The 16,914-nt window shown below is 44.0% G+C and overlaps 1 protein-coding gene across 1 annotated transcript in view; it reads left to right on the top strand.

Moving 5' to 3' along the window:
• Window positions 1-50: 50 nt before the first annotated feature.
• Window positions 51-16,914, top strand: part of MYBBP1A (MYB binding protein 1a) — a 56,355-nt gene continuing 39,491 nt past the window's right edge. The window contains exons 1-19 of the mRNA XM_068415512.1: window positions 51-239; window positions 457-552; window positions 1,422-1,505; window positions 1,906-1,980; window positions 2,399-2,506; window positions 3,568-3,758; window positions 4,044-4,211; window positions 4,439-4,556; window positions 6,958-7,247; window positions 8,193-8,300; window positions 8,901-9,026; window positions 9,807-10,010; window positions 10,656-10,761; window positions 11,156-11,243; window positions 12,229-12,380; window positions 13,091-13,180; window positions 13,865-14,005; window positions 14,715-14,879; window positions 15,945-16,102. Coding sequence (XP_068271613.1) covers window positions 72-239; window positions 457-552; window positions 1,422-1,505; window positions 1,906-1,980; window positions 2,399-2,506; window positions 3,568-3,758; window positions 4,044-4,211; window positions 4,439-4,556; window positions 6,958-7,247; window positions 8,193-8,300; window positions 8,901-9,026; window positions 9,807-10,010; window positions 10,656-10,761; window positions 11,156-11,243; window positions 12,229-12,380; window positions 13,091-13,180; window positions 13,865-14,005; window positions 14,715-14,879; window positions 15,945-16,102 — 2,636 coding nt within the window. The 5' untranslated portion in view covers window positions 51-71. The remainder of the gene's footprint in view (window positions 240-456; window positions 553-1,421; window positions 1,506-1,905; window positions 1,981-2,398; window positions 2,507-3,567; window positions 3,759-4,043; window positions 4,212-4,438; window positions 4,557-6,957; window positions 7,248-8,192; window positions 8,301-8,900; window positions 9,027-9,806; window positions 10,011-10,655; window positions 10,762-11,155; window positions 11,244-12,228; window positions 12,381-13,090; window positions 13,181-13,864; window positions 14,006-14,714; window positions 14,880-15,944; window positions 16,103-16,914) is intronic.

Here is a 16,914-nt window from a genome sequence, read left to right as displayed (position 1 = left end):
CCCCGCCCGGGCCCCGCTGCCCCGGAAGAGGCGGAGCGGGCGGCGGCGGCCCCACGTGCGGCAGCGGAGGCATGGCGGAGCTGGAGGGCCAGGGCGGCGGCGTGGTCGCCGACCCCCGCGGGGTGCTGCGGCAGGGCCGCGCCTTCCTCGACTTCTTCTGGGACATCGCTAAGCCGGAGCAGGAGGTGCGGCTGGCGGCCACCGAGAACCTCCTGCGGCACCTGCAGGAGGGCAGGAAGGTGAGGCGGGGGCCGCGGTCGCGCCGGGCCGGCCGGAGGGGCTGTGGGTGCGGGCAGGCACCGGGTCGGCACGGCGCTTCCCTCCGCTCACGCTTGGAAAGGCGTGTGTTGGGGCAGAGGCGCGGCGGGGCGCCGGCCGGGCCTGCGGCGGGGGGCCTGGCGGGCCCGCTGGCTCCAGAGGAGCACGGGCACCGCCGGAGCTGGGTCTGTCTTGCAGGACGATGAGCTGCAGTACACCCTCAAGCGTCTGGTGGAAGGGCTGGGAGCCACCCGCGAGGCCGCCCGCCCAGGCTTCAGCTTGGCCCTGGCGCAGGTCAGTGTTTCCCAGCGCAGAGCAGTGTGCTCTGTGGCCCCTCACCGGCCCCAGTCGGTGCCTGGGGTCCCGCTTTGCTGTGCGTAAGGAGGCTCGAGGGCTCCCTTCTGGCAACTTGTGCGTGCAGATGGCAGAGAAAGCTCTTGGCAGTGAGCATAGAGAAACGGTGCGGTTTAAATGATGCCAGTCTGTTTTAGAAACGATACACTTACAAAGGTATAAGCTATACCAATGTCACACTCGTGCTACAGAATTCTGTCCTGCTTCAAGAACCATCCTTAGTTTGCAGACTTTGACCAGATTTTCAAATATGCTGCATCTGCAACTGTCATTACTCCTTAAAATTGACTTACTCCTGGTGTTGGGCTGTTTATGTGCGAGATCTGAAAAGGCAACCCTTTAACACACACTTTAAAGCTTTTTTTTTCTCCGTGCCGTTTGAGTCTGTAACATAGCTAAGAGTCCCAGCAATTGGGATCACCAGTGGGATCTGACCTCATTTCACCTAGCATTGATAATGCAGAAGAGCCTGTGTTCTTCCCACTTAGATCAGCCTTTGCCCATGCTGAAAAGTTTCGTTGCTTCTGTTACAGGGTCATGCAGTTGCAGCAAAATGTTCTCATTATTAATCCTGCTATGTCATATCCAGGGAGGAAAAAAAACCCAGGAATATCAGCAGGTGTATTTACGTCTACACTAGTTCCTATACTGGCACGTCTTTTACTGATTTAGTTGTCTCTATTCTGACCTAATAAAGCGTCACATCTGCTGCTGTGCTTAACAACTGTTCAGTTCTATTTCGACTGAACTCGATAAAACTTCATGAAATGGAAGAACTGCAAACTGAGCTAATCCATGCATCTCCTCAGGTTTTACAGGCTTTTGAAGAAATTCCAATGTGCAGTGTGCTGGAGCAGATAAAAGAAAAACACAATCTGGAAAAAGTGAAAAAGGTGAGTCGGCTCTTAGCAGCGTTGGCCAACAGCTAGTTCAAATTAACTGTTCTCTGTTCTTTCAAGGCTTGGTGCCTGTGGATGCTGTAGTTTTTGGGTTCTTGCTAAGGCAAATGACTGTAATGAAATAACAGAAATATTTGTAAAAAGTAGAAGTTGATGACAATGTCATCTGGCCCTGTTTTAGCTGAGATTTGTCTGTGTGATGGAAGGATAATCTAGGACAGTTGCTCTTAAGCGTAATGCAGCGGATTGCTTTTCAGTGTGTTATCTTCACATGGCAGGGTCTTCAAGGCTAGATCTTCCAGCCATCTTGTTCCACTGATCAGAGCTGTAGCTGAATGTGAAATCTAAGTGAAGTGGATTTTTACCCTCTTTTTCTTTTTCCCCACCTTTTCAGAAACTTGTGAGAAATGCTGCTTTTGGAAACTTTTTTGGAGTTATGGCTCTGTTTCAATCTGGCCGGCTTGTTAAGGTAACATTGCTGCTGTTATGTTGTTCGTCGTTACTGGTGGGGCTGTCTGAAGTGGAGAGAGGTCTAGAGAGAAAGGCTGGGTCATTGGCTAGTCGATGAGATAGGACTTGAAGCATCAAGTTCAGTTAATTTCTTTTGCATTATCCATGAACTTTTTGTGCCTTTTAAATGTCTCTTCCTGACTAGAATGTAGGAACTGTGTCAGATAGTACAGGAGATTCCTGTGTCTCCCGGAAGGATGGGATCTGTTGTTATATACAGCTAGAAGACACCATTTTGGGAAAAGCTGGGTGGCCTATCAGGAACACAGCTTATTATTACAAGTAGACTTAAGGGTCTTAAGAGTGGAATATTACCTGAATCTTCAGCTTAATTATTGATATATGTCCTCTGTTTTTGGCTTATCTTTCGTTTCTAGGACCGGAAAGCTCTGCTGGAGAGCATCCAGCTTCTCCAGCAGCTGGCACATCATCAAGCACACCTCAGAGATCTCCCTCGCAAAACTCTTATTGACATCATGTCTGAGGTATAGCCACAGCACGTGGTGGGTGGGAGAAGGGACGACTTTACTTCGGGGACTGCTTTTTCCTTAGTTTGTTCACAGTTGGAAGTTAAAGGGAGGTGTGTGGAAGAGTGAGTCTAAACTGTGGGAGCTGTTTCCTCTGTTGCCTGTGGGCAGATGCTTTTATTCTGGAAAGGATGCTCTGGTTTAGCTTAGTCTAATTGTATTATGGACAAATTTGTAGTCTCTTTTTTTCCCAGTTGACTTGCTTGGGTGGTATGTTAGACTGTGTACTCTTTTGAATAGAAGTATGCTGAAAACTTGGGGCAGCAAACCTTTTTTATGCACCAAGACTGGGCCTAAGGTTGAATTTTGTGCTGTTGGGAGTGAAAGGATGTAGGGACATGGAGTAAAGGTACCCTTGAGTATGTACTAAAAGAAGAGAGTGTTTATTCCCTTCTTTTATGTGGATATTGTTTGTAGATGTGAAGACTTAATTTTTAAATCAAAGTTAAATAATGTTTTGTGTGGAAGTGTTCTGGGTCATTTAGTCTGGATGTTAGGTTTACACGTCTTTTGAATCCAATCTTTAAAAAATGCCAATTAAAGCCAGTTTTGTGTGTTTCTTATTGATGAAAATGTTGTATCCTGTTTTCTCTAAAACCATTGAATACAGTTGTTTACCACCAAATCTTATTGAAACAAGTAACTTATTTTGGGGAAATATAATTAAAAGCTAATACAAGAGTGTTTCCTCCTCCCTGGGCTGCACGGCTGTACAGACAGGAGCAGTCAGACAGCAAGGGAACAATTGCAGCTGGAGTCAGTTGAACAGAATTGCTATCTGATGACAACGTATTGTCCTGCTCCACATGGTTAAGCACCTGGGGACTGTGTGGCAGTACTGGACACATCCATTATTTATTTTTGGTTGTGTCACCGTAAAGACTATTTCTAAAGTTTCCAGAACACTGCAAGCTTTTAGTAAAATGCCCTACAATGCAGGTATTTTAATATACTACACAGCAAGTTAGTAAAATGCCCTCAAATGTTTCTCATATGCTCTCACCTTCATTCCTGCCTAGGTTCCTGAAACTGTGTTTGAGGAGGTCCTGTTTGGCATCTTGCAAAGTGACCTCGCTTCAGCCTTCACATCTCCAGAGAACCTGCACCTTTTGCTTGTGGGCATACAGAAATTCCCTGGTGTTCTAAAACCTATAAATCTGAAGAAGCTATTTGGCTCACCTACTGTTGTAAATGAGCAGAATATTCCCAGGTGAGTTCTTAAATAAGGAGCATGAAATGCAACATTCTTGGTCGCTTGGCTAGCAGTGAGACAAATGTGGCTTTCATTCTGATACCTGCCTGTATTTGCCACTGCAGGCCCTGTTAAGAGTTAGGCGCTAACTGTTATGCAGGTTCCTAAATTATAGCTCTGTCATGTCTCCCAAGAGGCACAGCCTGCAGTGCTCAGGAAATGTTCCGTGTCCTTCAGCAGGATGCATTTGTCCTTCAGCAATCCCAGGCCAGATCTCTTGCATTATTTTCTTTCTTCTTCTAGACTTGTAGAGCTTCTGCAAAGTGCTGCTAAGTCTGAGAAGAAGGACAAGAAATTGCCCAGTGTAGTGTTTGATTTGCTACAAGTTTCACTGAAGGACGATGCCTTTGAACTGTTCTGGAAAGAAGGTGTGGAGAATGGGCTATTGAAGGAGAAATCAGGACCTGTGAGGTTTGTGTTAACATACGTTGTTTGTTGTTTTCCGTATTATCCTTCTGTTTCTTGCCCCAGTCTAAAGCTTTGGGCAGTAGGATTTTTGAACACAGGATCCATGAGTTTTTGACTTCTGCCTTCCTGCACGCTCCATGTAGCCCACCCCACCACTTCTCTGTCTTACCCTTGTGTGTGGCTTTACTGCTGTGCCTCTACCTGAGGGAATCTTCTTTGTTTCCACTCAGTTACATGTGCTACAGGTTGCTGGGCAGTGCTCTCCCCTTGTTGTCTCTGGATCAGCTACAGATGGTTCTCAAAGGCAAGGTGATGCAGCACTATGGAGAACATGTGGTAACAACTCAGGTAGGTCTTCTGAAAGTGCTCATGCTCAGGATTAAAGATCCTGTCCTGAGCAGAAGTCCTCTCTTCCCTGCTTTCTAGTTTCATGTCATCTGGTATAAAAAAAGTTTATCTAATTTTAGACCTTGGATTCTTACTAAAAGCAAGGTTACTGTATGACCGCTGGTTTTAGTGGGCTGAGTATAGACTGTGGTTAATTGTCGTTGCCTCTTTTGTGTATTTCTGTTCAGACTTATTTTAAGGGTTTTGAACTTGTTTAGCCCTGACCCATCTGCTTTCATTGATGTTGCTGAGAAAGCTCTAACGATGGGGGAGACAGAGGAAGGGCAGCCCTCAGCATATTGACGATGTCATATGTCATCCTTTAACAGTCCTTTTGATGTTGCGTGTCCAGAAGCTCCTTTTTGTCTGTCATTGTGCTGGGTGTTGCATGAACATTTGAAGGCAAAGACAAAAAGGGACAACTCATGCTTTTGTTTATGTTAGTGCTTGTTTCAATAAGCACATCTGAGGTTTAAGCACGAATTTTATTTGGGAATTGGATTTTGGAATTCCTCTTACTCCTTCTCTCCTGGGAAGCCAGCAAATAACACAGCCTTGCAATAAAGGGAGGAAGAATAAAAGGGGAATATTGATAAAAACAGGCTTTGGCTTGGCTTTTTGTGGTAACATAGTCCTAAGCCTCCTCATGTGGGCCCAATAATCATTGCCCTCTCTTGGGAGGAATAGGACTTTGCAGTATTTCTGTTCTGGTATCAAGGCAGCAATAGATGTGTGGGTTTGCTCTGAACATAATGCTTACCGTGGTGCCTCCCTGTATGGACCAATTTTCTCCAGGGTTTATCCACTGACTTAGTTGTTTTCCTGTTTCTTGCTTTTTATGCTTGTTGCATAGTGAATTAGGCTGTGTTCTTCCATGCACATCAAAGAATTGTTAATTTAATTTGTCTCTGAAGCATACAAATCCACTGAAGACAATGATTGACTGAATGGAAAGAGAAACCTCTAATATTGTTGATGATGAGGAAGCAGAAAAGATCTTAGTTTGAATTTACTGTTGTTGTTTTTCGGGTTTGGTTTGTTTTGTTCCTTGACACCAGTTGTTTGTTTTGGAAAGCAAATACTGTTACCTTGTACTTTCTTGTGGGATTGTGGTTGTTGGAGATGGAACTAGACAAAGCTTGAGTCTGATATTTACTGACAGTTATCTTCCTGAATCCACTTTTTTTTCAACAGGAGAGCAAATGTGCTTGATTTGCTTTTGTTGAGAGATGATTGGTGAAACCCCTGCTGTGAGTTATTAGCCTGTTTACAGCAGTCTGTCCTGGAGTTTCTCTGAGTTTTCATACCGATGAACAAGTATTGAGTTCTCCAACAGTGGAAGCAGGAGCTTGCTAAGTTGTGTTTTGTGTGAGATTTCTTGCAGGGGTATTAATGTTATAATTGGATGAATTTGAGTTAATTAGGTATTTATAGCCCTTGTATTTAAAAGAACAGTGTTCCCTAGACTTCCATTACTGTTTCTGCTCCTGCCAGGTCACTGTATGGATCATGACGCTGTACCAAACAAGTTGTTCTATTAATTTACGGAAGTTGCGTTGCCTTTTTTGGAATGAAGCCGCAGCTTGCCCTCTTTGAGATTTATCCAGTTATGCTTTTGGGCTTTTTCCAGAACAAATGAGTGGGGTTGAACACTGTGGGCTATGAAAGAACATAAGGAAATGGGATGTGTGGTGAGATGGGACACGTCCTGGTGGTCTGCACGCTGCTGGACAGTGTACCAAGGCCAGCAGCCTGCCAGCTGTATGCCTTGCGGATCAGTGGCAGGACTGAGCATAGCACTTAGCACAAAACAGCAACACCTCGGGATATGGTTTTTACATTAAACGTGTCAACTCCTTGTTTCAAAATGCCTTAACACTTCTGAGACACCAGGGAGAGGAGGTGGGATTTGTTCTACCCACTGTAGGTCAGCAAGCTCCAGAGCTGCTAGATGAGACCGCAATTGATGTGGGGGAGTTTCCAAATCGAGGGAAACTCTAATGCAGATGATGTGAGAAACACCCTGGACTTCCACCCAAAATAAGAGCTGATCAGCCTGGGAGCTTAGCTATACTGGCCAGCATGTGGTCCAGCCTGCTGAAGGCTGACTGTTTTGGAAGGTGCAAGTTAAAGGGTTGAAGTTGGTACGTGACTGGATTCTGTGGTTGCTTACAGTGGTTGCTCCTATGTGAGGAAGACCATGAGGTGAAATTGATGACCTGCTGTATGCCTTATGACGAATGTTCAGGGATGTGACTTTAATTTACTTACTGCAGTCAAATCAGTAAAGTGATTTGTACTCATAAAGACACTCAGACTCTGTGGGAGGTTCCTAACCAGCTTGTTTGACTGTGTTTTTCAGCTTCCGGACCGATTTAGGTTTGCTCCAGAGATGGAAGGATATGTAGATGAATTTCTGAGCAGGTGTGATGACCTGGAGAGGCAGCTGGCAGTGATGATTGGCTTCTCTACTCTCACCAATCAAGGCTATCCAGTGTTTTCCAGCTCTTCCAGGGTAGTCAGACACCTGCAGCCAGTGGCATTGCTAAAATACGTTGAGTGGCTCAAAGACATGTTCCTCAGGCCAGACTTTGACTGTTGTTTAGACTTCTCAAGTAACCGGCAAAAACAGAACCAGGAGAATGTAAACATGTGAGTGTATAGATGATGCACCTTCCTCTTCTCTTTCTGTTTTGTGGTTAGAGTAGCTACCTGTGTGAAGTCTGGTTTGGACAGCCAACATTTGCTGGTTCCCTTGCCGTGAGTTTACAATTGTTACCTGTTCTGTTTCTTCTGTCCCAGAAGGTTTAGCCCCAGCATCTGACTCTTTTGCTGGGATAAAATTCAATTCTGCCAATAGGAGCAAACACGGTGAGAACCAGCCAGCCTGACCAAAGCAGACTGGATCACCAAAGAAGCCTTTTCTCTTATTTTTCTAGCCCTGACAACTGCTTTGGCAAAAATGTCCAGTGGCTTTCTTTTTCATTACAGACTCTTCAGGTCTTTGTAGGAATGGTGTGTCACTTTTACCTGACTTTTAAACTGACCTGAGTGCTCTCATCTCCTTGGCCCACAGCAAAGCACCCACTTCCGCATCTCAAGAGTAGCCTGTAGATACTTACATCCTTGATAGGCATTTGTAGCAATTTCTAGCTAGGAAAACTTCCCAAGAGAGAGTTCTATCCTCTGTGGTGCTGCCGCTCGCTGAATACCCACGACATGGTGCTGCGGGTACTGGGTTACTTGCAGGGGCTTCTTCCAAAGAAGATGTAAGCTGTTAAAACAGTATGTCTGTGTGTTACTTGTGCACCTATAACCTCACTCTACTGACTACTGCAATTCTTGAAGTGCTTTTTGCTAAACTGCAGTACCTCAGTGGGGTGAATAGACTTGTCTTTTGCATAGTAAAAAGCAAACTTGGGAAGGTTATGTCTCTCCTTATTTTACCTGTCGCTTTCTTACTATGTAACTTTGCCATCTTTAGCATAAAGTCTCTAAATATCTGAAAGTCACCTCTTGCTGCAGTAAATGGTGTGGTTTGTGTTTATCTTGGGATAATGTTCAAACTACTGATTGTGTCCACTTCCTTATTGAAAGAGCACAACATAAGATCACTCGACTAAGAAAATGGGTCATCCACCGACTTGCGAACATCGTTGAAAATCCAGTGAAAAAAGAAGAGAGCCTTGTGATGGACATTTCCAGGTGAGAATGATTTAAAGACTTCATGCCACATGTGCTTGGAATAATTCTATAGCAGTATTCCAAGTAAGCTGTTCCCATGACACTAGACAAATTCAGTAGTGGAAATATTCTGTAACATAAATCATTTAGAAGACTAGGTTCTGTTTTCAAAATACCTTCTGCAAACTTGGACGAACTCTTGTCATAAGTAGTTCAGGCATTTAAAATCACCTTAGTCCCATTTGTTTTCAGTAAATTTTAGGTTCCTGGTTACCCAGGCTGCTTGAAAATACTACTTCTAATCTTTGCATCAGATCTTAATAAGTGTTTATCTGTCAGTTTAAAAGTCTTGAGAATGTGACCCAAATCTGACAGTCTGAGTATTGTATTGCGTGGCTTCAAGTGATAGCACTTCACTTTTGTGAAGTCCTGAGCATCCTCTCTTCTTTACCCTGTGTACCTTGAGGAAAGGATCTTACTGTAAATAGTGACTTTTTGTCAGGGCTTGGACATCCTTGAATAAAAATGTCGTGAATACGTGGCGCTATTTGGTTCACACACGTTTTGCTTTTTTACAACCAAGCTGGCTGGTAATTTTGTTCTTGTTTCTGTCCATTCTAGGTTTTGCTGCTTCCATGCTTTCTTTGAGACTAAGAAAAAGACTTCCCAAATATGTGAGGCAAGTGTTCTTCCATCAGAGCCCCTAGATGGACAGGCTCATTCAGTGGCAGAAAACTACTTCTTTGGGTAAGGATTTTGCTTTCATGCTTTAAGCTTGGAGATTTCTCTTTTTTTTTCTTGAGGATAAGATCAACCTGCGAATGGTGGGCAAGAGCTTTGGGATTGTGAGCTGCTATTGGAGCATTTGTTTGACTCCAGGACCAGGGAATGGCTTTTTTTAAGGAGATCCTAGACAGATTTCCCAAAGATCCTTCAGTTTTGTCCAATAAAAATGTGATTTTGCATGGCAAACTTGCTGAGTATGTATGTGATGATCAGGTAGGTGTAGAGCTGAGCTCAGACTGCTTTTTCTCATAAGATTTCCATTGCCTCTGTTGCAAGCTAGATGTGGAAGGACCTAAGAGAAAGGTGGTGGGGTTGTGTGTGTTGCTGTTGGCTTTCTGTCCGCTCTGTATGTGAGCTGCTGATGGCTCTGCAGTCCTCCCTGTACTAAGGGAGATGGAGTTGGTAATAATAAATGCTTTTAGGTGATTGGCAAAGCTAGTCCTCCAGCCTCAGTAGAGGGAAAGCAGAGGACATGGTGGGACACGGAATGGGAAACAGCTGAGAATAATAGTCGGTGTCCTTGGGGACACCAGGTGTGCTTGGGGACACCAAGACAATGAGCTGTACATTACTGTGCTTGGATACATGAATGGGTTGAAACTTAGGCCCTGTGGATCTGTGTTGCAATGAGTGACCAGAGCTCTGGGCTGTGAGTGCTCTACTGGTGGGTGTTATTTTGGAAAGCGTGAGAAGGCCATCTGGGTCCTCTGACAGTGACATGCTGGCTGTTTTTCTTTGCAGGTTACTTCAGACTTTAAACACTCTGCCTGTTTTGGGAGATACAGCAAAGGCTGCAGCCTTGAGGGAGAAGCACATCCATGGTGTGACTGCAGATGGGAAGCTGTGGATCTTTCTCCTTGTTGAGTATGCCAACAAGCTGCTCTCCAGTGAGCATGTCAAAGCTCTGAAACCTTTTACCAAGGGACAGAGGGATGCCTGGGAGAGGTGAGAGGCTTGGGAAGCTGGGTGCTGGGTTGGTGAGGTGAGGAAGGTGGAAAAGCCCTGGTCTTAGTCTCTCTTTGGGCCAGTAAAAGAGAGATTGTTTTCTCTCATCCTCCTGCTGCTGTTCTGGCTGCTGTAGCAGAGCTATTTCACAGGCAGTGGCAGTTCTATTTCTTCCCTTTTGAGTATCCTGCACCTGTGGCTAGGTTTTAGGGTGCCTTTCTGTTTCTCATCACCGTTCGTTTCTTCCTGTTCCTTCTGTGTGTTAACTGTGTGTAGGTAGCCATGTCATTTTCTATTTTTGCTCATAGTCCCTATCCCCTGCTAATCTTTTCCCCTAATAATGCCTGTAGTAACTTCTCAGTGACTCTTTTCTGATGCTCTTTTCTGAGCTTGATTTTCCATAAAAGTCTATGCCTTGGCTGTAGTATTAGGAATCTAGCCTGTGCCCAAGTGCAGAGTTTTTTATGAGCCACACAGGGTGAGATCCTGTTGTTAAGATTGTGTACTATATGTATGTCCAATTTTAATAAATTAAATGTTAAGTACAGAAAATGGTATTATAGATTTGGTCATGTTTTTAGTCTGATCCTAAGAGAAGATTTGCTGTTGTAATTGTGAAAGTCTCAAAAGCGTTTCTTTCTTCAGAGCACTTCAGTCTGTGAAAAATCTGCAGAAGGAAAATAAATCAGATGGTGCCAAAGTTGTTGCTTTCCAGCAACTTCTGCTTTTAATAGCCATTTATCTTTTCAAGGTAAGACCTCTGAAGCATATTTGAGTGGTGTAAAATGGGCTGGTAGCTGGGCTTTCTGAACATGGAGCTGGAGATTTTCTTCGTGTTCAGAGATCCAATCTTTCACAGCCTCTAGCTTCTAAAAATGGGCAGCTGGCAGCTAATAGACTGTGACTGTAGACATTAACTTACAGGTACAAAGCTTGGCCTGAGCATTAGTTTTGCCCTTGATTTACTGCTGAGTGGAGCAGTTTTTACTTAGTTTCATATTTTCTTCTGCAAAGGGGTTGTAGTAGCTGATTTTAATATCTGTACCTATTTAGAGAGGTCCTTAGATTTGGGGTATATTCCTTCTGTTGCTGTTGGTCGTGGGTAATTCAGAGAGGGTATTTACTGTCTGCTTGTGATCAAACAGAATCAGTCTGAAACAATGGATGTTCTGAGTGACCTTCTGAACTGCACAGAGAGGGCATTCAGCAAAGAACCTAAGAAGAAAAAGACTGGTGAGTCCTTCCTACAGAAAGAAATGGAGTGGGATTGTTAGTGGTCTGTCAAAAGACAGAAGATGGCAGTTCTGCTTTAGTGAAGCACACTGCATCAGTTCTGGCTTGATGCACTTACGCCAGGAGTATCCCCTGTCCTTTATTTTCTTTCCTTGTCTTTTAAATCTCTCATCTCTTGCTCCAGCTCTCTATCCCCATCCTTTTGCTGGCCAAGAGCTTGAGTGAAGTGGTGGTATATATCTGCCAAGGCAAAGCTGTGGGCTCTCCTAACAGCTGGCAGGCCTGAAGCTGGCCAAACTAAATGTGTCCTGCGTGTAGATACAGCATGTTCGCTGTTTTAGGCTAGTCCTCGTTTAGGGCCTGTGGAGCTAGGCTGGGACTTGACCAGGAAAGAACCTAGCTTGTCTTCCGACTTCCTCTCTAACTGTGGTTGTCTTGTTCTCCTTAAATCTCTGTGTAAATTTGAGGGAACTGTGAAAATAAAAGCTATAATTCTATGGTGGCTTGGTTGTATGTAGGTCAGGATTCACAAACTTTTGGACTAATGGACCAGTTTCAAGTATCAGCACTTTTCATGGGCTGCTGTGACTCCTGATTTCATTGGAAACACTATAAAATGTATACACTTTTGCTGACTAGCTGCTGATTGCCTTAATGTGGCCAAGTAGGTGTCACAGGCTTTGCAGAACTGCTAATCTAAGTAATGATTTAATGAATAGTAGGTTTTGTTACCTGGTAGGGCTTTATAGTGGCCTAAAGACAATTTCAAGCATGTTTCTCCCTACAGTTAGTAGCCTTCCAGTACAGTTACAATCTTTAGCTTCACACTTGATTGTTTCTGGTCTGTGTTGCTGAATGACTGCTTCTAATAGTCAGCTAGAAGGACTATCTTTTTTTCCTTGCTGAATTTTTCTGTAGTTTCTTATTGATGTGCCAGTGGAGTGTTTTTACCCCTTCCTGTCATTGTTTATTTGTTCCTGTGCAGACAGTGCAGAGCCAGGATGGGTTGAGGTGATGGTGGAAATCCTCCTCTCCCTCCTTGCCCAGCCCAGCCTACTCATACGTCGGATTTCTAGGAGTGTGTTTGTACGGATATGCCCTAATCTGACCAAGAGGGCCTTACAGCTGATCCTGGATGTAAGTGAGGCACTAGTAGTGCATTGTACTGTTTGCCTGTGTTGTCCCTAACAGGTATACAAACATGTCTCTATTTTGGGATTAAATAAAAGCCTCCTTGATTCAGAAAATATCTGACACTATGTGTGCCACTGAATTTTAAAAGTAGCTTCCAGAGACTTGCTTTTGTTTTTTTGTTTGGGTTTTTTTTTAAAGGGAGCCTGAGATCTGCTAATTTTAAGCTGTATTCCTTGGTAGTTTTAGGCTGAAGAAATTCCTGGGTCAGTTTCTATAGCTGGTAGATTTTATATGTGAGTATAAATGGTAACAACTTCTTTTTTCTAGAAAGGCTAAGCATAGAGGTGCTAAAAATAAGTGACACTGAAAATCTCAACTGGTCGTACCACTGAGTAAGGTGGTATCTTCTGAGAGAGTAATATGTGGATTGCAAAGATGTGCTGTCAGGTACTTTATATGGTGAACCTAATACTTCATTTGTAATAAATCAAAATGTGTGATGTCACCAACCTCTTCAGTTTTCTCCACCTTTTTTGTTACTTATAGAAAGAACTTAGTGTATTAACAAACATGGTATTATAAGCCAGAAAGTTGAATGGCCTTACTTACTATTTCATTATTCAGCTGGCTTACTGTGCCAAAATTCCTGTGTGTTGTACAAGAAATGCATAAAAACAAAACACTGAAAAACACAAGTCCCTCTTTTTTTGCAGGTTCTTGACCCATACCAAGAGCAAAATGAAGAAAGTGCTGTTGTTGTGATGGAAGAATCAGACAAAGAGATCAAATCTGCACCAGACACGGTAATTGATGTGCCATTGCCAACGACAAATACTCTTCAGACCTCCACTGTTTAAAAATAATGTTTCTCCTGATCTGTGGTAATAGACATAATTGCATTTCTCTGTCTTCAGTGAAATGGCTGTTGCTCCATTAAGATTTATTTTAAAAGTGCAACACACAAATGGCCTGTTGGAAGTGCATGTTTATTAGTCTCTTGGCCTTGAAGGAAAATGCCGTTGCAGGTATGGCTGTTTGAATAGATGACTTCCTGAGAAGAAATGACCGCATCCTGAAATTAGCACAGGCCTCTCCTTTTTGCAGCCACAGACTGAATCATTGCTGTGATGCTCAGCCATCTGAATTCAAGATCTGGGGTTTTAAAGACTGTGGAGATTTGAGTCACAAAGCATTACAATCATTAGTAGAAAGGAGAGTCAGATGGGGGCTGTTACTTCAGATGTTTGTTGGAAGCTTCTTTTTGATACTCATTTAATATGACAGAGAAGTCTGTGTTACGTTCTGCTCTTAGCTCTTGTGAAGACCTGGTATCTTGTTATCTGAGGTGTCTACTTGAATCTGCAGGCTGGAAGCAAGGCAGTGGGATGAGGGGAGGCTTGAGTTTTTGTTTCTGAACAGTGACACACCTGAGGATTGAGTAGGGCTTGAAGAATGGTGGACTGAGGAGATGAACTTTTCTTCTGCAGGATGAGGAAGGAAGCGAGGACTCCTCAGATGAAGGCGACACTGAGGAAGAGAATGACAGTGGAGATGAGGAAAAGAACGAAGAAGTTGATGATGATTTTCGCAGTCAGCTGATGAATGTTCTCCAAGCAGGGAATGCATTGGTATGTTTTCACTGCCTACCTTGATACAGATACCAGGAGGTTTAGGTTGGTGAAAGATTGTCTAATACCCACATCCTTTTTGAGCCCATGCAGTGATAAGCCTGGCAGTCATCTTTGTGTGGCATTTGAAGGAGGAAGTCAGGATCTTCAAGTTGTGGGAATAAGTCAGTTGTTCTTTTATTTATTGATAGTGTATCTTGAGTGGTTTAGCTTGTCCAGTTTAGCATGATACAGCTTGTATTCCTGGCTGTAATAAATGAGATTGATGTGAACTAAAGCACTGAGATACTGTTACATGGTTCCTGTGTTGGCTGGCCTGTGCAGAGGAGTGTGATCCCTGTGGGCCACTCTGGAGACTTCTTGTGATAGTATTGGAGGATGATTTAATGATTCCTGTAAAGGCTACAGACACAGCAGCATATTAACCTCTTTACTGAAGGAGCAACAGCACAAAAGGAGTCAGTGTCAAAACCTCAGCCTCTTCCCTCTCCTGATCCTGTAGCTCTATGTGTTAGTGCTGTGCAGCCAGGATTACCTCATAGGGAATATGAGCTAGATTTCTCATCTGTTTTCCCTCCCCATGTTGTTATTCTGGGTCTAGAGGAAGCTACATCCCTACTGTGAGTCTGGTGTTGGCTGTGGTTCTCTCCCCACTGTCTTTTTGAAGTACGAGATGACACTTTTTCTTTTTGCGTTCTAAAAACAAAAGGGAGGAGATGAGAGTGATGAAGAGCTGGATGATGAGGCTATGATGGCTCTTGACAAGAACATCTCAGCCCTTTTTGCTGAGCAGCAGAAACGGATCCAGGCGAAGAAGAATGAGAAAGAGAAGATGCGAAAAGAGGAGATCCTACGGAGGGATTTCAAGATTAAGGTAGGAGATGAGTGTTTGATGTGAAGACCTCTGGCTTACTAGCACATTAGTTGTAGCCTACTGCATGCCATGTTACTACTTAACACTAAACAGCTTGGACATTAATGTATGTCATGAGCTCCTGGAGGTTGGAACTGGGTTGTTCTGGCTTTGTACAGCACCTGGCCCAGCAAGATCGGGGTCAGTGACTGGGGGTTCACATGCCTATTTCAAAATAAAAACCAGGACTGTGCTGTCAAAAAGTGAACCGTGGTTTCCATTTGCTGATCTGAAATGCTTCAGTTTATTAGATCCTTCCCCACACCTACCCCAAGGTAGGTGCCTGTCAGTTTTTGTAAACTGGACAAGCTTGATGTGCCTTAGTGTGACATGCATAAAATACCTCTGGTAATTTTGCAGTCTAAGTTTTTTTTGGCTTGTTATGCTAATAAAATCGGGAGGGTTATGGCTAACACTCCCTGGTTATTTGTGTCTGTAATACTGACTTCAGGCCACCTGGTGTCACCATGGACTGTCCAGGATATTTGAGCATCTAGGGACAGCTGCAGCTTCCTACATATAGAAATCCCAGGTGTCAGATTAGCCAAGATGAAGGCTGAATGGTATAGCAGCCATTGGCTTTGCTGCATTTTCACTCTGATGCTGTGCTATAAGAGGCTGATTTTATGCTAATGCACTGTCTGGAAGTCAAGGAGGGGCTTGCCATGGTGAGAGCTGTCGGTCAATGGTGCTAACAGAGATCTGTGCCAAGTTATAGTGACTGCAGGTCTGGCCAGGTGACAGTGATTCTCATAACTGCTGTTTCTAAATGGTATCTCTACACAAAATAGGCTGAAGTCAACAGACAGCCTTTAATCTTCAGTTTCAAATTTTTAATTTTCAGTTTCTCATGCGCTAGCATTACAACTGATAGCAGAAGGTGTACAGATCTCAGCTGCAAATAGTTTTCTTCAGCCCCCTCCAGCTGCTGTGTAGCCCACTCAGATCTAAAGGAGCTGCTCTGGATATATCCATCATGTTTCCCTGTCTGTACTAGTTCTCATGTCAGTAACACTGTGTTCGCAGGTGCTGGATCTGATTGAAGTGTTCCTGACTAAGCAATCAGAGAACCCGTTGGTGTTTGATGTCATTGAGCCCCTGCTTCGGGTGATTGAACAGTGCATGAGCTCAGACTCTGACAAACAGGAGGTTGATTTCCTCCAGAAAACAGCCAGTATCTTCAAGTAAGTGTCCTTAGTCCTCCAGATAATAGGCAGTGGCTTTTGATAGACACCAGTGGCGGTGGTTGAATCCCAGAAGCTGGTCTTTCTAAGACTGAACACAATTGCTATGCCTGTAGATTTTGTAGAATTAGGTTACCTGCACCACACACAATGTGTAGTCATAACCTTCAGGAAAGAAATTAGGATCTGGGTTTCTAGTCTAAGGGACTTCAAGTGTCAAACCTGTTTGCAGGTGGAAACTTTAAGAACAAACATTGGTATTGCAGGCATGGTACATTTCACTGAGTATCTCCACAGCCCTCTGATCCCCAAGTCAGACCATGCATAAACAGCTCCCTAGGCTTACAGGGTTGCTGCTGTGGCTGGAACGAAACTCCCAACAAGTTATTGTTGAGACAGGCAGAGTGCAAATTCTCTCTGTTCATGTCCAGAAGTGAGGCATCATAGAAGCTAGACACAGACAAAATGCATGGTGTGTGACACGGTGTGTCCTCTGTGCACCACTGCCTGACATCCTCCATGCTGCTCTAAAGCATTTTCAGTGCTGCTCTCTGCCCCCTGTTGAGAAGCAGTTCTGCAGTAAGAGGGTTTGAGGCAGCCAGTCCTGTTTGTGGGAGCTCTGCAGGGAAGTTGACTCTGATGCCTCAGTAGGTGTTTGAAGGCGAAGAGCAGTAAAATCTCCTCACCCTTCCTGCCATAGCAATGACGGCCTATTTTACTGCCCACAGCTAGCACCATTTTTGTTTATGTGTCGCTCTCCTGGTTTTGTGGGGATGAAATTATAGTATCGATTTTCTGTTCCATGTTGTTTC

The sequence above is a fragment of the Nyctibius grandis genome, chromosome 18 (assembly GCF_013368605.1).
Source record: "Nyctibius grandis isolate bNycGra1 chromosome 18, bNycGra1.pri, whole genome shotgun sequence".
NCBI classification, from domain to species: domain Eukaryota; kingdom Metazoa; phylum Chordata; class Aves; order Nyctibiiformes; family Nyctibiidae; genus Nyctibius; species Nyctibius grandis.
This window is presented reverse-complemented; position numbering and strand designations above follow the sequence as displayed.